This window comes from Eucyclogobius newberryi, unplaced genomic scaffold (assembly GCF_026437365.1).
Source record: "Eucyclogobius newberryi isolate DKJ021-1_F unplaced genomic scaffold, fEucNew1.0.hap1 SCAF_8, whole genome shotgun sequence".
Classification (NCBI taxonomy): Eukaryota; Metazoa; Chordata; class Actinopteri; order Gobiiformes; family Gobiidae; genus Eucyclogobius; species Eucyclogobius newberryi.
Genome location: NW_027316500.1, coordinates 23,231,873 through 23,256,252, shown reverse-complemented (window position 1 = coordinate 23,256,252; position 24,380 = coordinate 23,231,873). Strand labels below are relative to the sequence as shown.

At 38.7% G+C, this 24,380-nt stretch overlaps 1 protein-coding gene across 2 annotated transcripts in view; it reads left to right on the top strand.

Moving 5' to 3' along the window:
* Nucleotides 1-24,380, top strand: part of LOC140350784 (SH3 and PX domain-containing protein 2A-like) — a 71,160-nt gene that overhangs the window by 32,556 nt on the left and 14,224 nt on the right. For both annotated transcript variants that reach the window (XM_072436287.1, XM_072436286.1), the window contains exon 7: nt 11,154-11,282. In XM_072436287.1, the coding sequence (XP_072292388.1) occupies nt 11,154-11,282 (129 nt within the window). The remainder of the gene's footprint in view (nt 1-11,153; nt 11,283-24,380) is intronic.

The window sequence follows — 24,380 nt, the reverse complement described above, 5'->3', positions numbered from 1 at the left end:
GTCCATTTCTGATCATTGCTAGAATGGGAACAGGCAATCGAAATACAGAAACGCACCCACTGCTCTCTCACACCTGGGATACTGTCCTGAAGACGTCGGACTGCAGACTGCAAAAACCTGTGCACATCAACTGACTATACATCACAGTAACATCACGTGACACTCCTTTAAAATACCTTATAAATAGATTATCAGAATGACTAAATACCACTCATTGGACTGTAGTATTTACTCTTGAAGATACATGTGCCATTTGTTTTTACAATAGCACATTATCAGTTTTATTTCTCCTAAATGCACCTTTTTATACATTTCCTTATGCAGCTAAAACACTGAACCCACAACCCTCTCACCAAAATACACTAGGAAGCTTAAGATTCTGAAACGGCATTGACATTTCTGGGATTCATAGTGGTAAATTATAAGCACAAGTCCAAGTTTTACACGAGCTCCTCAAATTTACCATCTGAAGCCGACCCTGAAACTTCTGTACCAGACTTCCATAGCCAATTGCCAGACTGTCATCACTGTCCCCTGCTTTGGACGCGAGACAAGGGCCGCTGAAGGATTGATCTTTTCCTTGTAAAGTCGGACGGCCGGTGAAGTGCACTGAGGCTGTGGTGAATTTGTGCTGTAGCTGCAGCTTAGGCTCTCCATAATTACAGGCTTCTGGTCTCCCCAAAGAGTGCACTGAGCTTCTGGCCCTAACTCCAGAATGTTGCTTCCCACCGCAAAACTGCAACGCTCCGATTTTTCAAGAGCTGTTTTGTACCTGGCAACCTCAACAAGTCCAGTTTTGCATATTGAAAGAACATTAAGAGGATCTATAGTTGTAATCGTCCAAATCACTCAATCAATGTTCCATGTCCTCACACAACGCTCGTTTGTCTTTACTAGAATATCTACACCAAATATTATTGACTGGAGTTTTTAATTATACTTTTCATTTTTTTTTATTGCAATATACTGGTACATTCATCATTTGAACCATGGACACTAGAAAAGACATTAAGTTACATATGGAAAAGTACAACTATTTATTTGAAATGTTGTTTATCCCTTTTTTTCTTTCCTTTTTTGAGTAATTGTAATTAGATTTTTAAATATATTTTCTTTTACTTATTATTACATATTTTTAGCTATAGGTTGGATTTATTTAGAATTGTAGTATTCATTCTTTGTATTTGTCACTGCTTTCAACCCAAATTATCCGTCTATGCAGTAAGATTTTTGGACAAACATGGCCATAAAAGCTCTTGGACAGGAGCAGGAAGATATGTAAAGAGTCTGGATAGAGTTATGTCCTCTTTTATTCCATTGGGATTTACTCATTAGATTTATACGGCTCCTGGAACACATCTGCAGAATTGTATTCTGTCTTAATGTGTTAAAAAGTTAAATGAGTTTGTGTGAGTTACTTTTATTGCGGTGAAAGAAACGCACCTAAAGTATTTTCTAAACAGAATGTCCGCACTGAGAAAAACAAGTGAGGTTTTAAATTTGGAGTCGAGTCCAGTAAACACACTTTAAGAACAAATATTATGCATTATCCGGGTTGTTATTCTTTTAAACATGCTTTAAAAGTATCTTGAATTACTGCTGTTTTTATTGCTCAAAAATACCATTAAAGATGTGCATGCTTTGAATATAAGTAACCTCTCCACAGACGTGGGTCTCATTTATAAAGAATGTGTATTTCCCAAAATGTTGTGTAGGTAATGTTAAGCAATCTATACAAATAAAACATAACTTGGAAATGAGTCAAAAATGGTCCAAAAACTTGATGATGAGAGAGAAACTTGCATGTTTGTGAATGTTTGTGTTTCATACGTACGTACATTTGTATTAAGAATTCCATATCAAGTTTTATAACTCTGCCTAGTGCAACCAAACCAGTTCATGACCTGATTTCTGTTGTACAATATAAATCTTGCATGCCGTAGTAGACTGTAGCTAACAACTCTTTAAATGATGGAAGAAGATTATCCCTTGTGTTATGCCCTAACAGTCTTTAGAAGGGTCTAAATTACAGTACAGACTCTATTAGAGCAAACAGTTGTTGTACATGGCTGTTAACATGTTGTTAGTGACCATTTGCCTCCTCAGGATGTCATTATTTCCAGTGCTTGCACCCGAAGGCAAAACTCATTACGCTGTGGCATCAAAAACTGTTGCAGAGGACAGCAGAAATTACCATAATAACCCTTTTAGCATTTCCACATTTATAGATGGAATACTGTATAATGTCTACATGTGAGGTTGTGTTCTGTTTACACGCTTTTGGTTTGCCTTTGAGCAATACATTAGCATCAGAACTATGCAACAGTAAAGTGCCCCAATATTTCTTGTTACAGATTCTAAACAGTTCAGCTTACTCCTTATCTTATCTTAATGTTGCTGTGATGTGTCTTGTCTATAAACGGGACACGTTAGGGTTATTGTCCTGAAAATCTAGTACTACAGATGGCGCTGTGGTCCTGCCTCTACTGGTAAAAAGACAGCGGTGGTCGAGCAGTTGTGGCACATGTGCCGGGCTCCGACGTGGCGGGCTGCAGTGTCGTGGGATCGGATCCCGACTCTGATGGTTTGCTGTGTGTCCTCCCTTCTCTCTCGACTCCATTTCACACGGTCCTTTCCTGTCTAGTGAAGCCAACGAGCAAAAAAAAATCAGATGTCAAGACACTTCACAGCAACATCACGTGACAACTCTGAAGAAAACCGTGAGGGAGCAGTCAAAACTGTCTAAAGTATAAAAAACAGACTCTAAAAATAGCTTTTTAAAATAAATTGGACCATATTTGCCAGTTTCATTATGCGTATGCTATTTGATTTTTTTTTAAATCCAAGTCTTTTTGCAGCATTTGAATATACCGAATATTCAAATCAAACCATAAAACGAAGGCATTATCTATAATTCGATAAATTGCCAACCTTTGCTATTTACCTATCATAGGCAGAGTTCTAAAATTTGTTGTGCCCTTTTTAGTCACTGATTCTACATCTATAACAGATATTTAATCAGCAGTGAAAATGAAATATCAGAAAGTCTTGAACATTTGTGTGTAGGCATAGAGTCTTAATAATACCATGTTTGCAGACGAGCATAAATCTACTCCTAAAATCGAATCAGGGGAGTGGGACAAACTGACAGTTACAAAACGAGGAGGGAAAAAGCCGAGTGCTGGAGGGTGTCGTGCATGTGAAAAGCAGATGGGGAGAGAAGAGCAGAGGAGGGTTACGTGGCAAGTGGAAACCATTCTCTCGTTTTTGTGTTATTGTCTGTGTTTGACCTCCAGAGCGATCAGCTGGGGACGCGTGTGTTTGTTCTCACAGTTCTGGGGTCAATGTAATCGCCGGTCGTGAAGGGTTAACCCGCGCGCTGGCTTTGGGGCAGTAGGTGGTTGGGTGCTTGCGTGGGTGGGTCCGGACGCCCAAGTGTTTATTTGTATATGTGCAGATGGATAAGACTTTTTGAACCGCTTTAGGAAACTATTAAGTCAGTGGAGCGCTACCAACAGGCAAACACTGTCCCATCTGTGTTCCTCCACGAAGGGTCAGTGACTCGCGCCACTAGACCGGGGGACTCCATAAACATAAAAACTACTGTTTATTATAAGTATTATTCCATTCACACCTACTGTAAACATGGAGAAACGGTTAGCTGTGGTGAAGTGTGGCGTCTTTGTTGTGGTTCTTCCGCCAGATGAAAATAGAGCCAAGGCAAAGGTTTGTTACTGATAAGATGCGTTTTAAACCTATGTTACTGTAGTCTGTTTTATGTTTTTTAATGATGTGTTAACCTGTTTAATGTTACTTTAAAATAGAGGCTGGCACTACTATATCAAAATTTAGATAATGTTGTGCACGTTGTTTTGAAGAAATGCAAAATTTGAATATCACGCATATAATCTATTGTTAAAAATGCTACAAAAAAGAGCTGATTAAAGATAGAAATGAAAAAGTGATGTTGTAAAAAGGAATAAGGTGATTATTCTGCACTAAACTTTACAGACATTTCAACGTTATATTAAACATTTAAAGATTGCTTTCAGGATACTCCAAAAACATATTGAGACTAGAGCTGGGTTTCGATTCAAATTTCAAGAATCGATTCCGATTTTTACGTTTCAAAATCGTTTTTTTCCGATTTCTCAGATTCCATCTGATTTGCTCCGATTTCGATCTGATTTCCGATTCGATCCGATTTCGATTCGATCCAGGGGTTAATGTTATTAAAAATGAAAAATGTATTTGAACCGTTTCCTTCACTTCATGACTGTGTAGAGAAGCAACATATTAAAACTAGTATTATATCAATATTAAACAGCAAATCTTACAAGTATTGGTAGTTACTGATGGAAGACTGATAAAAAGGTTAAGGGTCAATCTACCTTCAAGAAAGATAATCCAGGAGTCCTGAATTATCTTTCTTGAAGGTAGATTGAAGTTCACTGAGGGAAAATGTAGAAAACATTTTTTAATTAAAAAAATAATAATAATAATAATATTAATAATAATAATAATAAAACAATCGATCTTTGGACGTACGAATCGATAATTGGTCATTAATATGCGAATCGATTAAAAATCGGAAAATCGATTATTTCAACCCAGCTCAACCCAGCTCTCAGTGGTCCCAGAATGGACTCATGTAGGAGTAAAAGGTGTTTGGGGAGTAATAAGAGTGACTGTCTGGCCTTAACATCTGATTTTTTATTTAACTGGACCGGAAAAACTGAAGAAATGTACAGATTAGACAACCAGGATTAGAAATATTAAACTCTATGTTCAAATTAAGAGAAAAAATGCATAACTTAAAGCTTTTGTCAATGACTCAAGTAAAACATGCCAGAAAATTACTCTAATAAGACGTAAGACTGTGTACTTGTACTTTTAGTGGTGCAAGTACGTTAGCCAAGTTGTTAACCTTGCCTCAATGTAGTGCTCAGGGTTTAGCAGATTTTTGCATCGGATGCCCTTCCTCCTCATCGCACCCAGCCATCCACAATTACAGCACACCCCTCAAGCTAAGTTTGACCAACCATTATCTGAAAAACATTCACATGCAAAATTAAATGGTAGTTAAATCGAAAAACGATGTCCATTCATGTGCTCTACTCTGACTGACAAGTACAAAATCGGTCTTCACCACATTTGAGGCGACGGCAGCCAATTCTGCGGTTTTCCACTTCCTTTTCAGGCTCCCAGTAGTGGATTGTCTTTTCACTTCTCAATTATCTGAACAAATGATCTCCGCAGGAACCAAAGCTAACGTAAACCGTGTGAATAGATGGACTACTTGGTATGAAATGTCACTTAATACAGCCACAGTGCTTTAGTCCAGGAGGCAACGCTCTCATTATCGCTTAATCTTCGTCCAATGATGCAGGATTCATAAAGAACCTCCTGCCGAGAAAGCACCGGTAAATCTGACGCTGAGGTGAGTAAAGACGTTGTCGGCAAAGTCAACAGGCCCGAAAAACAAAAGCTAATATTTCAGCCTCGTCCAGGAAATGAAATGTTTTGCAACGGCAGGGAGACAGGGCCAGAACAAGACAAACGCGTGTGAGAAAAAATGGAATGAAGCAACAGAGCACAGGATCATTTCAGATGAACTACGAGGACGCTGGGAGTAGAAACTTGTAAAAATTAATATGGATAAACACTAGTTTCAGTAAAATGCGGTAGAGCAGAGAAGTTATTCCATTATTCACATTCCTGGCTGTTTTAGTTTATAGGCTCTACTTACATAAGCTATGAAGTGACTATTTTTTTAACACTATTAGCCACTCTCTGTGTTTACATCCATTTCCACTTGGATACACACACGTGCTTCCTGGTTCCACCCGTTACAGTGCACTCGCTCTTCATCATCCGCACAAGGGACAGGCCATAAGTCATCATCAGCGGGAGGAAACTTGAGAGTAACATAACGGAGAAGACATTGGGTCGATAGGCTTTTTATAAACTTTGTTGTTCACGTTTTTGTTGCAACGACATTAACACATTTTTATATTTTTTTTATGCAATTGAAAGCCGTACACTGACATACAATATAGCCGTCTTTCTTACGAGTTGGTAATAGTCATTATGAGCCCAATAGTGTGTTTAGTCATTGTTGCTGCCTAACTGCTTGCTGCTGTTTTTTATTTTATTTAATTTTATTTAAATTTTATTTTGATCTTTATTTATTTTTCCCCTCCATTCTTTATTAAGAAATGAGAGGTTTTGTCTATAGGAGTTTTTGTTTATAAGAGTTTTTGTTTATAAGAGTTCTTCTATTTTTTTTAACTTCCTATAAGTGATCTGTCCTTTTCCTCTGTATCTACTTGCGTTGCAACAATGAAATTTCCCCATGTGTGGACAGTAAAGGATTATCTTATCTTATCTTATCTTAACAAGGCGTAACAATATCAACTAATCGCGACTATCGTATTGGATTTTTGATTATCGTAATCTTTATCTGGACTGTACAAACTTTAAAACACACAGAAAAAGACCCTGTATAATTAAGATATTATTAAATCAAATACTTCAATAACAGGCAAAATTTTATTTGTAAATATTCTATATCTATAAGACTTCAGTCATCATATTTCAGCCTTTATTTGGTTGATAAATTATTGAAAACGTATCAAGTGTTCAATAGAAATAATTGTTTGACTACTAATTCAAAATGTAACAGACAATGAAGTTGATAATTGTTATTTGCAGGCGTAGTACTGATAAAAAGTACAAGTATACAGTACATGTGTGAATATAAATGAAATAAACATTAGCAAGGCCTTTATAGAGACTCTAACAGCCCCAGGGTACATGTTTATATCTGACGAATACACAAAGTCATAGTTTGTGATATTGACTTCCAATGCAACACCAGTATGTATTTGTAGTATGTATTTAAGCCGTGACTGAGAACAGTGCAGCACCCAAAGGACCTTCTCCAGATCTGTAGGTTCATGGTCTGGAGCACTGGGAGGATGAGAAAAGCTTCACATAGTTCAGGAATTGAACTAGAGATTGACTGAAATGGGTTTTTCTATGTCCAATGTCGATCCAGAGCTGCCTGTGCCGATATGTAGGGCCGATTCTAACCCCCAAAATAACTGATGTGACGTTACTACAAACTCAATTACTGTCTATTTATTGTACTGCGCTGCCTAATATTAGTATAACAGGGAAAATAATATCTGTGGCAATGATTTCTAGACATCCACAGCCGTTGGCCCATTTCCCTAAACCTATGTATTTGCCGTGATGCCATCTAATGAATATAGTTTTCATTGTTTTTTTAAGTATTTCTAGTATTCTGTTTTCGTCTAAAGGAATTCTTGGACTTTATCACTTTTACAATGCAATTAGTTGACTAAAAGGGGTGTGGCCATAGTATCACTGTGTATCCAACTGCACTCACAAGAGTTTATGCAAGAAAACAACAATTTACAGAAAAGTAAAGAGTGTATTTTTATGTTATCGAGATTAAACATATGATTCACTAAAACATGTTCAGCTAGCTCACTCCATTTCTTTGCCTTTTTGCTGTTGTAACATGCAAATCTAATCTAAATAAAATAATCTGTCGACTAATAAAAATGTTGGTCGACTAAGACATCATCAATCGATTAAACAGCTAAAGGATTACAGCCCTAAACATTTCAACAAACATAAGTTAAATTTGCACAATGTCACTTTTCTGTTGGAAGTGCTACGGTTTTGCAATAAATCTGGCAATTATTAAATCACTCACTACAAAAATACCTTGGAAAAACAGGCATTCTAACTGTCAACATGATCATTCTCAGAAATCGTCACAAGCTTGTTTCCGCAGAATTACTAGATAGTTTTAGTGAAATTCTGTGGAACATTCCAAGGCATAGCAATAACATCTAGATGGAAAGAAGCAGAAAAGTTCCATAGTCTTCAGTCATTGTCCCGGATATCTTTGAATCATGACAGCGAATCTTGCCATCCAGCGTTTTTGCTGCCATCTTGTCAACCCTGAGGCCACTTTACAAGCACTAAATAGGTTTGAGATCTACAGAATTGGCTGTCCGTTCTGCCTTTGTGTGGCTCATGAGCTGCAGATGTGCTGTTGGAGCAGGCCCGGGACACTGCACTGCTGTTCAGTGTTGCACAGCAGATGCATTCATGTCATTGAATCAGTATGTGGCCCTCGGGGAACAGGGGCAGACCGCAAACAAATGCATCCACGGCTTTCTCCGAGTATTCCACAGCTTAAGACTGGCTAAAGAACTTCTCATTATTTAGACACGTAAAGTGGTCTGAGGATTGCATTTGACGTAAAACAATAGCAGAGTGGAGTGATAAAAAGGATCAGCAAAGTAACAAGATTGTAATTTCCCTCAAAGATCCAACAATTTGGTTTAAAAAGCTGTATTTAATCATGGACAAAAGCGAATGTGTATTAAAATTGACAGCACTAAGGCAGCTGTTTGTAACTACAACTAGGAAAGTCCCATTGAGTGAATTGAGCTAAATATATGTTCAGATGGAAGGAGAATAAACATATGCATATAAATGGATGGATGGATTGAAGATGCACTGGGATGTCCTTCCAGGTAACCCATCTGGGATCCATCAGGTCCAGAGCAACATTCTGAGGAAACCACATGCATTCTATTGTCTGTAATTGTTTTTTAATTTCCTCTTTTAATCACTGAAAAAAAAGCTTGTATTTATTTGACTGGAGGTTGTACGTTAAACAATGCCATCGGTAACTAATGTCATGTACTTAAAGCTTCCAGAGCCAGGCTAATCAGCAGCTCTGCCATTGGTTAAGCTTTGAAATAGTTTTGTGACATTAAAAACACAGTATAAAAGCAGGTTTGTACAAATAACAGCAGGTTTGTACAAATAACAGCAGGTTTGTACAAATAACAGCAGGTTTGTACAAATAACAGCAGGTTTGTACAAAGACAACGATGAAAAAAGACAATTTTACGCAACAAAATGAAGCAGTTAAGTGTCCATAGTGTTATTAATGTGCCATGTAGTATTGTTGTTAGCCCTTTATATCAATAGTGCATTGCTAGGCTCAAAACAAAAATGCCCGTTTAGAGGTGCACTATGACCTCTCTGTTCATGGAGATGTCATTAAACTTATATCTTGCATTTATTCAATGACAGGTTTACAGTTTAATGCCATACGGTGGAGCATCCCAGGCTTAGGAGCAATAGCAGGTCAAAGTAAAAGTACTTTTCCACCAGAAAGTACATTATTAACTCACACATATTTAAAGTGAGCTCTTAAATTGAGAAACTTTCATCCAAATGTTCAAATCAATCTTGAGTCTTCGTTTTTCAGCTGCTTGGGAGGAACATCAGCCTCTTCCACGGTGTCTAGCTCGTCCCTTATCTTCAAATTTAAGACCTTAAAACCGATTGGACTGCGAAACCCCTTTTTCCACACTTAGACTAAAATGCAATTACTCTTTCCATAAACTGTTTAGAGGGGGAAAAAGTTTTATTTGGACTCGTGACATAACTCTCTTGGAAACATTTGCTAATTATATAGGTCAAAGCGAACTTTTTTTCCTCTCCAAAAGAAGCGAGTGAGAGAGTTATACGCAACGGCCGACCACATACACCGAAATCTGACCTGAGGGGTGTTTATAGCTTTTTTAACATTATGCAAACAAACCACTTTAGAAGATTGTTTTATCAGCCTCGCGACCTTTCGGGGCCATATTAGTGTAAACAAGGAGAATGTGAAGCGTGCACACAGCAGCTCCAGTGTTGTTTAGGTCTGTCTCGGTGGTCAGCAGAAGCCCACGTTGAGCTGTAAACTTCACGTCAGCTAGGCCAGACTAAGGACTGAAGAATGGACTAGCCTCAGGCCCTTTTCAGCGCTTATAGATGTTTCTTCATTGGGGATTCATTAGCGGCCCGTTGAAAGTCCGGGTTACTCCTGTGAGTACTGGAATCAATCTATTTAGAGTTAGAGTTGAAGCGGAACGGCATGAAATGGGAAGTTTTCAATGTAAAAGTGGATCATTATCTACTAGTATTTTACATAGTTGAGGGCAAGTTCCACTTCAGAAAGTTATGTAAAGTAAAGTTTCCAGGACTATTGCTTATTATTACTGGTATAATCTCCAACTAAACAGGTGTACATTTTTGACAAAACTAAATTAAAATATTTCAGGTCTATGCCACAATTTGCAAAGTCCAAAGTCTTTGTTGTCTATATGTAAGTATAATATTGTTTATTAAACTCCATTGCAATAGTGACTGCCAGAGGAACAAAGTCTGTGTATTGAATGTACTGGTATATTGACGCAAGACTTGATTATTAACAGGGCCTGTGGTTGACATTATTTGAAAGCTTGACTCAGTGCTAGAAGTTCAAGGTTTGCCCCACTTTCCACTTTCATGTCATGTTTCTATTTAAAAAAGCAAATAGTTTGAAAATGCTATTGTAGATGAATGGTGGCTGGCAAAGCAAATGTGGCACACAGTATGAAGTAGATCACCTTGAACGTCATAAAGACCAAAAGTTGGTAAAAGTGTGTCATTGCTGGTGCCTACAGAGTTAACTTGTTGAACTCCTCACTGAAGCTCTCATTGGCTCCAGCAGAGCTCTAGTGTTTCAGGCAGGCAGAGGCCAGCCCCTTCATCTGGTTCTATTTAAGGCCCCAGTGGCGGCTCGTGTGATTGGCGTATGCACTACCCCCTACTCTTCCTCTGCTCAGCCCAGTGCAGGAGAAGGAGCCTTTTTAGCAGATGGTTTATTTTCCAAGGGAAACCATTTCTTTCTGTGCTGTCCTCAACTGGCTCTCACTCCTTCTCTCACCTTTCTCCTCTATTCCTTTATTCCTTCTGTTTTTGCCTGAATGTCCTGCCTTAGTTTTTATTTGGACTAAAAGGATGCTGTAATACAATGGATTTTCTCCAGATAATAGCCTGATGCTTGAGCTTAGCGGAGGGAGTGCAGATGACCTCTCTTGGTGACTTGGAGGTGGTTGCAGCTCTATGGCTAGACTCTCAGGAAGATGCACTGAGCCGTGTGAATCTCGTGATTGGTTGATCTGTGGTGACAAACTGGCCTATGGCACAGCGGGTGCCCAGCAACCGTTCCCGTGGACCTATGGCTGGCAGCTGGCTGACGGCATGTTTTTTCCCATCAACCCCAGGTCTGGACTCATCAGACCCCATGCTCCTGGAACAATACGTGGTGGTGGCCAACTATGAGAAACAAGAGCCTTCGGAGATCGGCCTCCAGGCGGGCGAGATGGTTGACGTCATCGAGAAGAGCGAGAGTGGTGAGTAATCACAACAAAGGCACGACATGAACTCACAGTTTAAAGTTGATAAGTCCTCCGCTGCAGCGCCGGACCCTCTCACCTCTTTTGTCCACAGCGTGCAGTTTTGTAGCCCCATCTGGAGGCTCGCTTTGGCCCACACTCAGCCCTGTTTTTCCCTCTGTTGGTTTAGGCTGGGGGCCAGAATGTTTCCTCTCACAAAAATAATATCTTCCAGACTTGTATTAATTATTCAACCTCACATTCAAGGAAAGCCAGTGAGACACGCTGGATTTAGCACTGCCAGCTGCAGAGCCCTTAGTCAGCTGTTTTACCCCTGGAAAAGCCTCACCGTGGCTCTGGATTATCAATCAGCCTGTTGTGGTTATTGAAAGTTTAGTAGAGTAAGTTATGCAACTTTCGAGTAAGTAAACATGGAGGAGTACAAAGCATTTCACTGAGTCAGTTACAATAAGCAAACGAAAACATTGTAGCTGACAATATTATGTGTTATAGACGTATAGTACACTTATGGGCACACACACACACACACACACACACACACACACACACACTGGATATACACATTATTTTATTTTTCATTTTCATAGGCCATTTCCACCCAAATCCCTTTAAATGATTCACTCTCCCATAACACCCAGTCACCACCACGTTTATGCAGGCAACTTTAATAAAGTGTCTTCTCAGTGATGTCTTTGAACATCTCCTACTACGCTGCGAGCACAAGGAAAGCGCTTAGTATGCGGCTTGTCCATTTAGTTTTAATGGCGTGCAGAAACAGTAAAAGGGCATCATGTGTGGAGCAGGGGAAGTTTAGGTTTCATGATGGTTGTGAGTGAGGAGCCTCTGGTAAACTGGCCTTAGGGAGGACAGGCAGTGGAGCAGCAGAGGCTTTGAAGTCTTGTACGTCCCGTCTGAGGGCTCCGGCGTATTTGTTTTCACTCCTAGCCTCTCGAGGATCTCAGCCCGACGGGGAGCCACAGCCCAGCGGATATTCCAACACCTTGAAGTGCTTTTATCAGGGGCGGCCTAGAAGTAACCTCTCCTCCTCCACGCCAATGAACCAGACAGTAGGCTAAGACTGCTGGGTAGAATGGAATTTTGGGACACAAAATGGTCCAATAGGTTCAATTTGCGGTTGGATGGTTAGCAATTTTAAAGATCGCTGGGTTTTCTAAGAATGAAACTAGTAGAAAATAGTCAATCTATTTTAAAGAAATATATGCCTCCCATTCAGAAAACAAAATCCATAATATGCCAGATGCCTGTCCCAATACACACATTTCTTTATTTATTGTCTAGTTATATATTTTTCAAGAACGTAAAAACAATCATGGCAAAAAAGTAGACTTAATCGCGGTGTATGACAATCTAAATGGTATATGATTACTTAAAAAATGCAAACTATAGAGAGAGTTTCCAGCAGCTCTCACTAAATCTCTGCTCCATTTGGCCACTGACTTGCCTGAGTCCTGCTGCCAAACCTAACAAGAACAGGTGTGTGTTGAGATTTCAGAGCCCATTACAGTCTGTGTCCGTTCCTCTGTTTGATCAATATAGACTTATAATGACTCCTGGCTCAATGATCAGAGAATTTGGAAAAACAACAACTCCATTACATCTACCAAGGAATCTGTTGTGTATTGAATAACAAATCTGAATTTTGTATTGTGGTTCAAACTTTCCACTACCCTTCTTTATTTAAATACAGGTATTTCAACTAACTTGGCCTGGTTGTGTCACCTGCTTGTCTCCATGGAGATAGATAATTGTAATGCCATAGTGTGGAGCTTTCATGGCAAAGCAATAGCCTCTTCCTGAAGAGAAACAATCAAGTATTGTATTTCTAATGTTTAAGATAGAGGTGAACAGTTTATAGAATGTTGCTTTTTAACATTTGAATATTGAGTATATAATTTATTGTGTTTTTTATTTTAATAAACCTTTCACATTTGTCTACTTAAACTTTAAACTAATACATCTAAAGGCCCAAATTTGCATATTTCTGTGTGATTTTTTTTTTGGTCAATATTTTCCACCCCTCAGGTAAGAGTAAAGTGGGTCACAAAAACACAATAGCCTTTATTAATCATAATAAAGTCTATTACTTTGACATTGACCATAGTCCATTTGCATTTGACCTCCTGCTGCATTCTTCCATACATTCTTTATTACTATCACTACCTAAATTGACAGTAAAATCCTATCCCTAATATTACCTCACATGTTCTGTTGAAGTGACCATGGCTCGCACCACTACAGTCTGCTTACTGTATAAGTTTTGTCCATCAACAACAGCCCTGGTCCTGGTGCTGGAGCTGCTTCTTCCATACTGTGGCCCTGTGCAGTCATGGAGTTTTCCTTACCTTGGATTAGATAATATGAGCCTTGGATAGGCCACTAAATCTAGGTCAGACCTATACGCTAGCTCAGCTTTCTCCACTTTTCCACCTCTCCATCCTGAGCCCGCCAACAGGATTTTCCACTGCGCTGCTCTCACTCTGTGTTTTTCTCTGTTGGTGTAGCGAACTATATTTGGCTCTGTATTGTAATTTGTCTTGATCACTTTTGTGGTTTTCTCAGAGCAGTAGAAGTCCACCGGTTGCCTGGAGTTGCAGCTGTTGAAGGAACCTGTTGAGAATTATGGGATATTACTACAACCAGGATCGCTACAAGTGCTTCAACTAGTTTTGTTGTTTCAATGTAGACTCTATTGTTCTTGATTGGAAATGTGTTATCTGCAAATTGATGAATCCTCTCAAAAGCAGTGGCCAGTTGCAAATCTTGAGCATGGATCTTGGTTAGGATAGACAGATACACTAGATAGAACAGAAGTACGAAAGAAGCAGAAGGAGCAAGACAACTCTCTTCTAAGCCTTCCTCATACTCTGCCCTGGTGTTTCAGTTGTGAAGGAGTAGCAGCAAATTGGCTCACTTTTGGGTACAATGGAAAAAACCCTAAATGCCCAGAGAAAGTCCACCTAAACACAGGGGAAATACGCAAACTGTAAGTGTTACCACCACCAGGGATGGGCGATATATTGGTTCCAGTCTGTGTGCCCATGTGTCATTCAGTTTGTCCTCAATGCGTCAGATTTGTCTTTTTGAATAGTATCCTGAATAAAATTTGAAGTAGAAGAGCAACTAAAGGCAGAAATATGGCTGTAGTGTTACACAATCATGCAACACATTATTTATTATGTTATAATTTTACCAAAATGAAAAGTTAATTTGGAATTTGTGAGCCTTGCCATGGAAATCAAATCAAAATATCAGCCACAGCAGCCAGCCAAATATTAGTATAAAAAATCCATATCAGACAATCCCTAACCACTATTACATTTTATAACTGCAAACAGATCATTTTTTTCAAAACATCTCCTCTCCAAAAGGCACCCAAGCGCCAGTTTTACCAACATTATTTACTTGGCTAAAGGCATTTAGTCAGACTCACATGTTGTAATGATTCCTCCTCATTCTCGCTGCATGATCGCTGCCTTTTTATTTGTCTATTTTATGAGAATTTGCCAAGGGGGATGCTGGCGCAGGAGGAGAGAGAGAGAGAGTGCAGAGAGAACCTACAGAGAAAATGGAAAAAGTCATTTCCTGCCAAAGTTAGTGGTTGAGCGACGTTGGTTCATTATATCGGCCTAATGGATCCTCCAGGATGCCTCCTCGGCTTACAGAGATGTTAGCCATGGACCTTTTGCTCCATTCAAATACACTGGTTCTGAGTCTGTCGTCTTATTGAATAGGGAAAACAGTTAGGAGTCCTGTGTGGAAATACTTTGCTTATCTCAGTGGCAGAATTGGCTGAGATTTGCCCTAAATCCCCTCTTTCCTCTCTCGAGATGGCATTGCTATTAATTGACATTTAAGGTCGGATGAAAACCAGGTGTGGGTGTTGAAGAGGTGAGGTCAGTGCAAAGTGCTCCCAAAGGACCCCCAGACACCTCCCTGTATGTACTCTGGATCCGTGCCCCACCCAGCTGACTTAAGCAAGGCGGAGGATGCCAAATAAACCTATGCAATTGGATGTGAAAAGTGAGAAGAAATGGAATTTTGAGGGCGTACCAGGTCTAGAGGGAAGATGGTGGCACAGCAGATGGTGTTATTTATAATGTCTACAGCCTGGAGTCAGATGATGTTACAGCAGCTCTCGGTGGAGGCTCAGACAGAGGAAGTCCAGGAGCTGTGTCCACTCAGCGTGCGGTCAGAGAGTTCTGCCTCTACTCACAAGTGGTAAATGTAGGATGAGGTTATAGTCTTAAAAGCGAGGCAAAGCTTGTAAGGACAGATTTGTCATGTTTTATTATCTGATTAGTAAGAGTCTGGATGGATCTTAGTCATCGATCAAAGGGCCACTATTATGGCTTTGAATTCTACGCTCACTCCTGGAAGTACTCACCAGTCAAAAAGGAAAACATATATGTAGGATTTCATGGGAAGAAACAGGGAATTAGTACTTGTAAAGGTTAATTGTTCAAAAAAGAGAAAAGTGGTTTTATAAAAAGGTCAGTGACTGGCATTTAGCAATAAATAAATAAAAATGACGTAGAATCAACAAAAATGTGATGTTTTATTGTCCTTTTTGACATTTTTTTATTTTTGAAAATTCCTTACATTCTCAAGAACATTTCCAGAAATGTATCCTTTACAAATCTAACCTCTATTGATTTTTTCCCTTCTTCTCACAATTCTTTATGGCCAGCATGCTCATAAAAGAGCTAGGCTTGTATAATTATCATCTGGTGGTGCATATGTGACTTCCATTGCTTTAAGTGATAGTTTTGTGTCTAAAACATGTTCTAAAATAAACCCCATATATATTTTGTCTTACCATTATTTTATTTGTCAGATTTTTAACTAGCTTGAGATTCAGTTTTTTCAAGCACAGCCCTCGTGATAAACACTTGATATCACTGACTGGAACACATTTTATTACCAGGAAATCACCCTTTTACTTTTCACTGTATCCTCCAATAGAAATGTGTAATAACTGTCTGATCGTGGTGCTCTACAGTTTTGGCTTCTGGAGGTTTATCGTGCATTTAACACAGTTTGCCTTTATTTACTCAGTAGGGAAGTAGTTTTACATTGACGATTACCTACTGTGAGTACTACTTTGAGACTCAAAGTGGTGCTGATGTATGTGGCACGCAAACTAAAAGCGATGAAAGCTGTGAAAGTACTTTGCATTTCATCTGTGTCCTTCTGAGAGATGTCCTTTTTGTTTTGTCTTGGAAAACACAAGTGGAAAAGTGCAGTTAATTTGGCCAGAATCGCATTTTAAAAGTTCAAAACTCCATAATTGCAGCAATATTACTCCCATATAAAGGTCACTGTACTTGATTGTTAATCTTCTCTATCATCACTAAGTGCAGTTTCAGTAGGAACACATTTTCCTGTTTAAACCAGGAACACTACTATAACTCCTCTGATGGAGGGAGATGTCAAATGTCTTTTTAACCAGAGGTTTGCAGAGACACATGGGAGACACATTACACTGTTGTAGTCATCTCCTTCTCTGCATTTTTCAGGAAGTTCTGATGACCATCTCAAATCTCAACCTTATACTTTTTATGTCTAAATGTATTCAAAGTAGATCTATGCACGACACTGACTAATAGGAGCTTTTAACTGTTTTCATCTCATTCTCAGCATTAGATATACAGTGTATCTTATAGCGCTTTTCCACATTTTGAGCATCACAATTCTGTGCATTTTTCATTCACGCCATACTTAGCGGTGGTAAACTACTACTGTAGGCACAACTGCCCTGGGGTAGACTGATGGCTGCCTTTCAGTGTCTTCGGCCCCTCAAACCACCACCACAGTCACAGCAGGCAAGAGGGTGGGAGTGTCTAGCCCAGGGAAAGGCAAGGGGGGGAAAGTGTCCTGGGAGTTGAAGGCAGAGTTGAAGGCAGAGCTGAAGGCTCGTTGGGGCAAAGCGGCCACTCAGCGCGAGCCAAAAGTGGAGCCATGGAACACATTAGATTAAAGAAGAAGAAGGAGGAGAAGAGGAGGGGAGGAGAAGAGGAGGAGGAGGAGAAGAGGAGGAGGAGGAGGAGAGGAGGAGAGGAGGAGGAGGAAAAGAGGAGGAAAAGAGGAGGAAAAGAGGAGGAAAAGAGGAGGAAAAGAGGAGGAAAAGAGGAGGAGACTAGTAGTGTCAGAGTGTAATCCTCCCCTCACTTGAGCGTTCTCATGGTGCTCATCCTACTAATAACTCATATAATACTTAAAAGAGCTACATAAGGTGCAATTAATCTTAAATTTATATTGTTTAATCCCGTCATTGTAAAGTCGCAATATTTCCCCTCACAATAATCCTGACTCTAAAATTTGAAATCGTGACATCCCTAAACTGAACTAATCCCACTGAAACTGTTCAGATGGAGAAATGTATCTCGCATCGCGCTCGGCCTCATTCATGAGTTTTACCAGCGTGGCCTTGTTCTACTCACACGGACGAAGCGTTGCCCTGTGATACTCGGCTCCCTGTGAGCTCTCCTCCTCCTCCTCCTCTCATCTCCACCTCCTCTGTCCTCCGCTGCAGTGAGAGGACACGCACTTCCACGCACAAGCACACACGGCATTGCTCTGCATCGCCACTTGGCAGCGCTCAGCTCTGCTCGGGCCGCTGCTCTTCGGGACAGAGGCTACATCCACCAGACGGTCTTTGCCTGATAAATTCAACGTTTGAGGACTTTTTTCCCCATTCAAAACCTATAATATTTGGTTTCTGCGCCAACAAAGGAAAGTCTGCTTGAAATGACACGTTGGTTGCTCTCTTGTCTAAATGAAAAGCAACCTCAGACAACTACCATAGCTCTTGTGACCATAACCTTTCTTTATGTAATACTGTTATTCTGAGGGGGTCAAACTGTGGACTCGGCCTTGCAGTACTCAAATACATTCATTCTCCTTCTCCTTGCGCTCGGGCCACGTGTCTATAAATGGCTTCCTGTGTCTCCCAATCTAAAGAACACACATTGCATTGAACTTGGTGTGAGGGGATCCTTTCACATTCACTCTTGGGTCAACAGCAGTTTCTCAAAGTGGTTTTGTGCAGCCGGGCCTCCTCCTTCCTCCCTCCCAGAGCCACCCAGGTAATAGAAGACCCAGTCAAAATGTGTGCACTTTGATACCAGATATAATGTTAATATACAGCAGCGATGGGAATGAATGGCGTTTTCTTCTACTCTTTTGTATATAGTGCCGGGTGTTGGCGGGACTGCTGAGCCACCGCATTCCAAACCATTAGAAAAATACTTGCTGAATCTGTATTTCTAACATTTGTGTAAATCCTCTTTAAAAATCCAGTTTTGTGTCGGATTTAGGCTTTTTGGAGGCATAAATACTTCAAAAAACACTCTGTTAGTGCGCTGAGGAGTGAAGCGGTTTAAATGAGGCTAAAAACAATTAGCTGCTAGCATCTTAGTGACGGCAAATTTAGCGGTGAGATGATCACAGCAAAGTAGGTAACTAGATGTTGTTAAATTAGATGACATGATGCATTGGGAGCGTGTTGCCTGAATATTTTTACCAGTATATGAAAAAAGAGTATTTATTTCTTAAATCTTTGTCCGGTACTTTGGGGTTTGTAGCATACAACATGACGCCACAACGGAATACTTTCTATTAAATATCTAAGAAGAATCATGGAATTACAAACGACAAACGTAAAACTGTTTTAAGTTTACGTCCCATTTTTTACATTGTAATATACCGCAAAGTTAAAGTGATTGTATTTGAAGTATTCGCAATGCAGTACTGGACCTTGTAACTGAATACTGCATTATTTCCAAACCCTCAAAATTGTAATAATTGAAAAGGTATCACTTGATTTTGATGCCTTATGTGGTTCATATGACAAGCTGAGGCACATTTTTATGTTCACCCAACTTGCCTCATTTTGGAAATTGTGGCCAGTTGTATCAAGCACATTTTCAACAGGCTGCAGCTCAAACCTGTCCCATGGTAAATGAACGCTATAAAAGGATTTGCAGGAAGCGAATTAACAATCCAGAAAAACAAAATAAGGGGAATGACTTCACCAGATTGGTTGTAATGTTGTATAATTGGGTTTGTTGCAAAGGAGCGTTAAGGGACAACGATTTTTAAGCTCTTGAGAGCGGGAGATGGCAACAAAATGTAACGATTCCAGTTATGTTTTAGATGTGGATCTGACGTGCCAGAATGGCTAAAAGCATATTCTGTCTACTCATATTTAAGTTTTAGGATACATTTAAAAAAAACACTCAGAAATATTTTGCGCCATCTGTTTCATCATACCCTTTGACTGAGTACATTTACAGTATATGTTTTCATTTACTGCAGTTTGCTTTATTGGTTTATAGGAAAACCCAAAATGGCAGAAATCCAGGTTATAGTCACACAGAAGAGGCTGTTGTTGATTACAGTGACAAATATGGAATGGCTGCTAAAGCTGTTTCCAGATTGCGAGTACATAAATATATATAGTCTAAGAAATATTGTTGGCATTTAACTTTTACTTCAAATGGAAATTGACTGGTTTCTAACTATCCATGTACTTTCGTAGCTATTTATGCAATCTTGTATTTCATGTCTGATCTGTAAAAATCAAAACGAAATCAAAAAGAAAGTTGAGGGTTCAGATAACATAGGACTACTGCTAATACCATTCATAGCTACGTCAAAACCCTCCTTATAGTGAATGAATGTGAGAGTTCTGTGGCACTATTAATGTATAAAATCACCAAATAATCATTCATAAATAAATAAAAACTCTATTGTTGAATTCAATCTTGGAATTGGGCCAACAATTTGCTATAATAATATTGAGATTATCAAGATTATTCATAGTCACAATATAATAATTATCTGTTTTTTAATGTCATATTAACTTTACTTTGTCATTCAGAATGTTTAATTTCATAAAGCTGGTGGCAAATATGAGGAGTAGTAATGTGACAATGGGAACAAATGTAATCAAATAAAAGCTGTCACTGTTGTGCCATGGTCATGTTTTTAGTCATCTTGATTTATATGATTTTGTGACATTCCTACTTGTGGTTGTCAACGTTAGTTCAGTTTGTAAGTTTGTGCTGACACAGAAGACATTTCACTTTGTGCCAGTGTTTGTTTCACACTCTCCTTCACCTTTATTAGGTACATCGTATCTACTAGAGGTGCACTTGCATATATAGTGCATAGACTGTAGAAAGAGTGGACTATCTGAGGCCATAAATTAAGCTAGCAGTTTTAATGGCTAACGTAGCTGAATTCCAACTTTCATGGCAACACAGAGCCAATCAGGAGCGAGGTTATAGAGCGTGGCCAATACAAGTCCAGAGCTGCTGATGACCGATAAGTTCTTCCTTCCGTTTCAAAGCTTTGTCCAAACTAATATGATTTGAACAAAGTATAATAAGTTGATGTATATGATATCAATAGACATTAGTTTTATACATTCACAACCTTGTTTTACTACCGTATTTTCCGGACTATAAGCCGCACTGGAGTATAAGTCGCACCAGCCAAAAAATGCTGTGAAAATGACAAATAATATCACATATAAGTCACTCCGGAGTCTAAGTATATAAGTATAAATATAAGTGTTAGTCGCACCCCGGCTAAAACTATGAAAAAAGGTGAGACTTTTTGTCCGTAAAATGCCGTATTAACCTGTGAGAAAGCAGTGTAATAATCACATCTTTGCCATTAAAGTGTTACATCTTTCTTTTAAACAGTTGGTCAGCCCAAACTCAATATTGGCCTGTGCTGGAGATTTAAGGTAAAAAGTATAAATAACCATGAATCATAACCTTGATCCTGATAAAACATTGAGCTTTCCATGGTTCCTTGTCCTTTACAAGAATAATCCTACATTTGCTATAACACAATCATGCTTTAATCTGTAGAAATTGCATCTTACCTATAGATAAAGCTGTGCCAGGAGTGGTCTTTGCACATCTTGGCACACCAGCGCCTGCGTATTAAGGCTGTACATTGTGGTCGTGTTTTATTGGCTCCTTTGAGGTTGGGTGAAGTCAGCCTAAGCACCTGCCATATGGAGAAAAACACAGGTCCAAGAATATATTCACTCAGACTTGTGGAGTGACAGTGCATGGGCCAAGTCTTCCAAATTATAGTACATTCCTATTCACTGGGAAGAACGTTGTATTTGCTTGTGTTTCTATAGTTGGCTGTTGGCTGAACTAGACTGTCATTTTCTCCAACTTGGATATGTGATAATAGCAACAAATATTGGAAGTTTCTCCGTGGTTTTGACAGGTGACTTGAGGCTGAACTTGTACCATTTCTTATATGCTGAAAGTGAGCTAATGTTTCTGTATTTGTCTGCACATGTCTTATGAGTAAAGCTGGAGGGAAGGAAAGTGCAAACTCTATATACGATGGTGAATAAGACATTGCTGTTTTGGATTTTTGTGCCTTGTTTTTATGGAGTTGGAAAATAGCAAGATAATATTAAATCACTATGCTTTTAGTACCAATATTTGAAGGAGTAGTAGTAATCAAAGAAGTACCAAAGCTATATGTTTATTGTTTATTGTCTAGTTAGATCCCATTAGCATTTCAGTGACTCTTTGTAACTTTCAAATATTACGTATAGTCACAATAATTACTATAACGACTTATTGTTCAATAAATGAAAGCTGGAAAAAAAAAATGTTTGCACAATATTTACTGTTTGTAACTTTTCTTTGCTAATATATTGAAAAGTTAACATATTTGACTCATAAATAAACCAAAAAGTGATTAATTGTGCTCTTTATTTATCACAGTTCAGGATTTTTACGATGTGGTTTTTTTTGGTGTGATTTTTGTGTTTTTGTGTCATTGGCATAAAGTAGTTTCAATATTATCGATTATCATTATATTTTCTGTGGCCGTACATGTATATCACACTTCAAAATGTGTTATTGTGACAGGCCTAATTACAATGTTTAATTAAAGGCAAATGTTAAACATGACAGGTCAAATAAAATTATTACATCTTCTAAACTGATAAAGAACAAGCTTAGCATTTGCGTTAGGTTAAATACAGTTTCAGGAAATGTAATATAACCTTAAAGTGTTCATGAGGTCGGCAATATATATATAAAAATATATAATATCACAATTATTGGTTTAAAGATGTGCAAAAATCGAACACTGAGCATATCCTCTTTAATTAAAACTATAACAATTGACAGAAACGTCTAACGTAAAGGATATAATGGGATCATTCTGTACTTTTATGGTTAATTTATGACATTAACAGGCACATTTTAGCATATTCCTGATGCATCATGAAAATATTGCTTGAATATTGTTATCGAGATGATAAAAAACCCTCACATCTTACAAATATATGTTTACAATAATGCATTTTGAGTAAAGCAATTGTAGCAGTTGTTTTATTTCTTATTGTATATAACCTTACAACGCAGTTTTGTTGAGTGTAGGGAAGTAAATCACTCTATTAACCCCGTCTTATATTTACATGAGCTTTTGGCATCGGCGTTAATGTGTTTTAAGCCTGTCAGAACTTTCTCTCCAATACCATTACATTTAGTGGGCAGATAGGCACTCGTCCAAGGAACAATCTCCAGCTATCAAACTCTTGGATCAGCAACAATCATTAGGTTTTACTGCGGTAAATACGGCCTCACCTGACACAGAGGAGTGATATTACAGCCGCCGGCCGTGTTTGAGAACAGATCAATAAGTTAGATGGGTGGAATTATGACTGGAGTGTAATGGTCGAGTGGGGAAATGATTGCCATGTCCCTCCGTAGCTCCTTGGATGTGTGTTAGGGCAATGCCACGACAGGTCATAGTGCATTTCTATCGATTTCTATCCAAGGACGACAAATGTCCCCATGTCAAATTTTAGTGTAACGATTATTGTGAGAAAAAAAGGTCTTGATTTAATGATTATTTGCAATTATTACTGAGACAGTTTGAAATATCATCCAAGAGTTTGTGCCCAGCTTTATGAAATTGAACTGTTTGAATGAGAAAATAAAGTAAATGTGTCCAAAACAGCCAGATTAAAAAATGCTTTATATTTAGATACCATAGATTGAATTAAAACCATTTAATTTTGCTTTTAAAATAATCACAATTATATGATTTTTTTTTAGTTGTTGATGATTATATTGTGACCTAAATAATCACAATTATCGATTAACCAAATAATCTTGACATTCCTACCATGGACTGTACAAAAACTACCGTACTACAACATAATGGTGTCTTTCTTTTGTATCGTATTATGTAGGGATTAAGCTACATTTCGTTGTTTTTCATGGCGTTTAAAATCCAGAGAAATCGACGGCCGATAAGCTCTTCCGATCATTTCCCCTTTACCTGTTCTTCCATAAACCTAAGAGCAGTGCAGTGTCCTCTTCACAATAAAGTGTTACAATTCATCTTAATTTATGTGTATTCTTTTTTGCAGCAGATCAGCCAAAAGGACATATGGGCCTGTGCTGGAGAATATGATATGGTATACAGAGCAAATATCGGCCCAATACGTACTCTAATATTGTATACTGTATATTTCAAGTATTAACACAACCACTGATAACTTTGCACACAAAATTTTTGTGACAATAATACCAGCATTAGATGTATAGTAGTAGCGGTAAGTAGTAGTAGTAGCAAGTCTTTATCGCCTGTATTCTTAAGTAGATTGATTCTCTTTTTTATTTGGTATTAAACACTTTACAGTAGAAACGTGTCCACTCCGGTGCGGTCCATGTGTGAAAGTGTGTTGGAACAGCCATAGCTTCTTTATGGCCTTTTCTGTACAGCTGTCGGCCATATTGTATTTCTGTAACTACAACAATTAAGGTGTGTGTGCCAAACTCAGCCTCCTGCCAGCTTTGATAATGGGCTTTCTTGCTCTGTACTTTCTTCATATAAAACCTCCCAGGTCCCACAGTACATTATACAGCTATTAAGGCTTTATAGTATGACTTTGGACAATATGGCACTGATATTTCTCAAGTTAAAGCAACCCAGTTCTGTCACTTATTGTGCAAAATGTGCTTTTTAACCATGTTTTAATATCGTTCCCTGGAGTTGTGTTAAACTGCCTTCACG